Source organism: Salvelinus sp. IW2-2015, unplaced genomic scaffold (assembly GCF_002910315.2).
Source record: "Salvelinus sp. IW2-2015 unplaced genomic scaffold, ASM291031v2 Un_scaffold15051, whole genome shotgun sequence".
Classification (NCBI taxonomy): Eukaryota; Metazoa; Chordata; class Actinopteri; order Salmoniformes; family Salmonidae; genus Salvelinus; species Salvelinus sp. IW2-2015.
Window position 1 is genome coordinate 1 of NW_019956306.1, and position 1,219 is coordinate 1,219.

A 1,219-nucleotide genomic window follows, 5' to 3' on the forward strand; every position below is an offset into this window, starting at 1 on the left:
GGCAGCTATTGGGTTAGTGGCCACAGGCTTGGCTTTCTGTTACATACCAGGGAGTGCCAGGTATTGGGTTAGTGGCCACGGGCTTGGCTTTCTGTGCTGCTTTCTCCTCTTCAGTCATCTCCTCCTCCTTAACCTGCTCAATGAAAGGAATACAACTTTTATTAAGGTAGATGACATTAATAATAGACCGTTTGAAATGATAAAATGCAGGCCAGAATGATGTGTGACTAGTAGATGGCTCCAGGTCTCCTCTCACCTCCTTCACCTCCTTAGGGAGCTCTATTTTAGGCTGTTCATCCTCCATCTCCATAGCCTCCTCCTCCAGGGCCTGCTGTCTCTCTTTGGCCTTCTCTGCCTCTTTCTCTACAGGAGAGGAAAAATTCACACACATTAGATATGCAACATCTAAAATCTCACTTAAATCAGTCGAGCATGAATGCTAGCTGGTTGGAGAGATCCAAAGCTTTAAGTAGACCAACCTTTCTCCCGTAGTTCCTGGGGTTTGTCCCAGGTGGACTCCAGTGTGCGGTTGTTGTAGTAGTAGGTTTTCCCGTCGGCCGTTTTGTACTCAGACCACTCTGGGAACTGGAGGCCTGACAAGGCGGGCGCCGCCAGGGCCAACTGAGGGTGGTGCATCATGGGAACAAGAGGAGGGCCCATGCCAGGCAGCATACCTGTGGAAGGTCAAATACACACAGAATACTTCTTAAGACACATTCATGTCTGATAAACCCATTCTACTGCACATCTAAACAAAGCCATAAAGCAAGGGGCGGGTAGGGCATCTACTTCCATTTGGGTAAAAGGGTCCAAAAGGAAAATGCTGTGTTATTGAGGACGTACAGAGCCTTCAGAAAGTATTCAGACCACTTGACTTTTTCCACATTTTGTTACGTTACAGTCTTATTCTAAAATGTATTAAATATATATATATTGTTTGCAATCTACACACAATACCCCATAATAACCAAGTGAAAATAGATTAAGAAATGTTTGCAAATTAAGTTATTTACAGAAGTATTCAGACCCTGTTATGAGACTTGAAATTGAGCTCAGGTGCATCCTGTTTCCATTGATCATCCTTGAGATGTTTCTACAACTTGGAGTCCACCTGTGGTAAATTAAATTGATTGGACATGATTTGGAAAGGCACACACCTGTCTATATAAGGTCCCACAGTTGACAGTGCATGTCAGAGCAAAAACCAAGCCATGAGGTC

The 1,219-nt window shown here is 44.4% G+C and overlaps 1 protein-coding gene across 2 annotated transcripts; it reads right to left on the reverse strand.

Annotated features, from left to right (window-relative positions):
* Positions 1-6: 6 nt before the first annotated feature.
* On the reverse strand, positions 7-704 carry LOC112080301 (transcription elongation regulator 1). Of its 2 annotated transcripts, none has more exons than XM_024146033.2 (3): positions 480-704; positions 257-363; positions 7-136 (listed from the first exon to the last, which is right to left on the reverse strand). In XM_024146033.2, the coding sequence occupies exons 1-3, from the start codon at positions 670-672 to the stop codon at positions 14-16; spliced, it is 423 nt and encodes a 140-aa protein (XP_024001801.1). In that variant the 5' UTR covers positions 673-704; the 3' UTR covers positions 7-13. The 2 variants fall into 2 exon arrangements, with proteins under 2 accessions (XP_024001801.1, XP_024001802.1); XM_024146034.2 differs by having other exon boundaries at positions 7-133; positions 480-702.
* Positions 705-1,219: the final 515 nt, after the last annotated feature.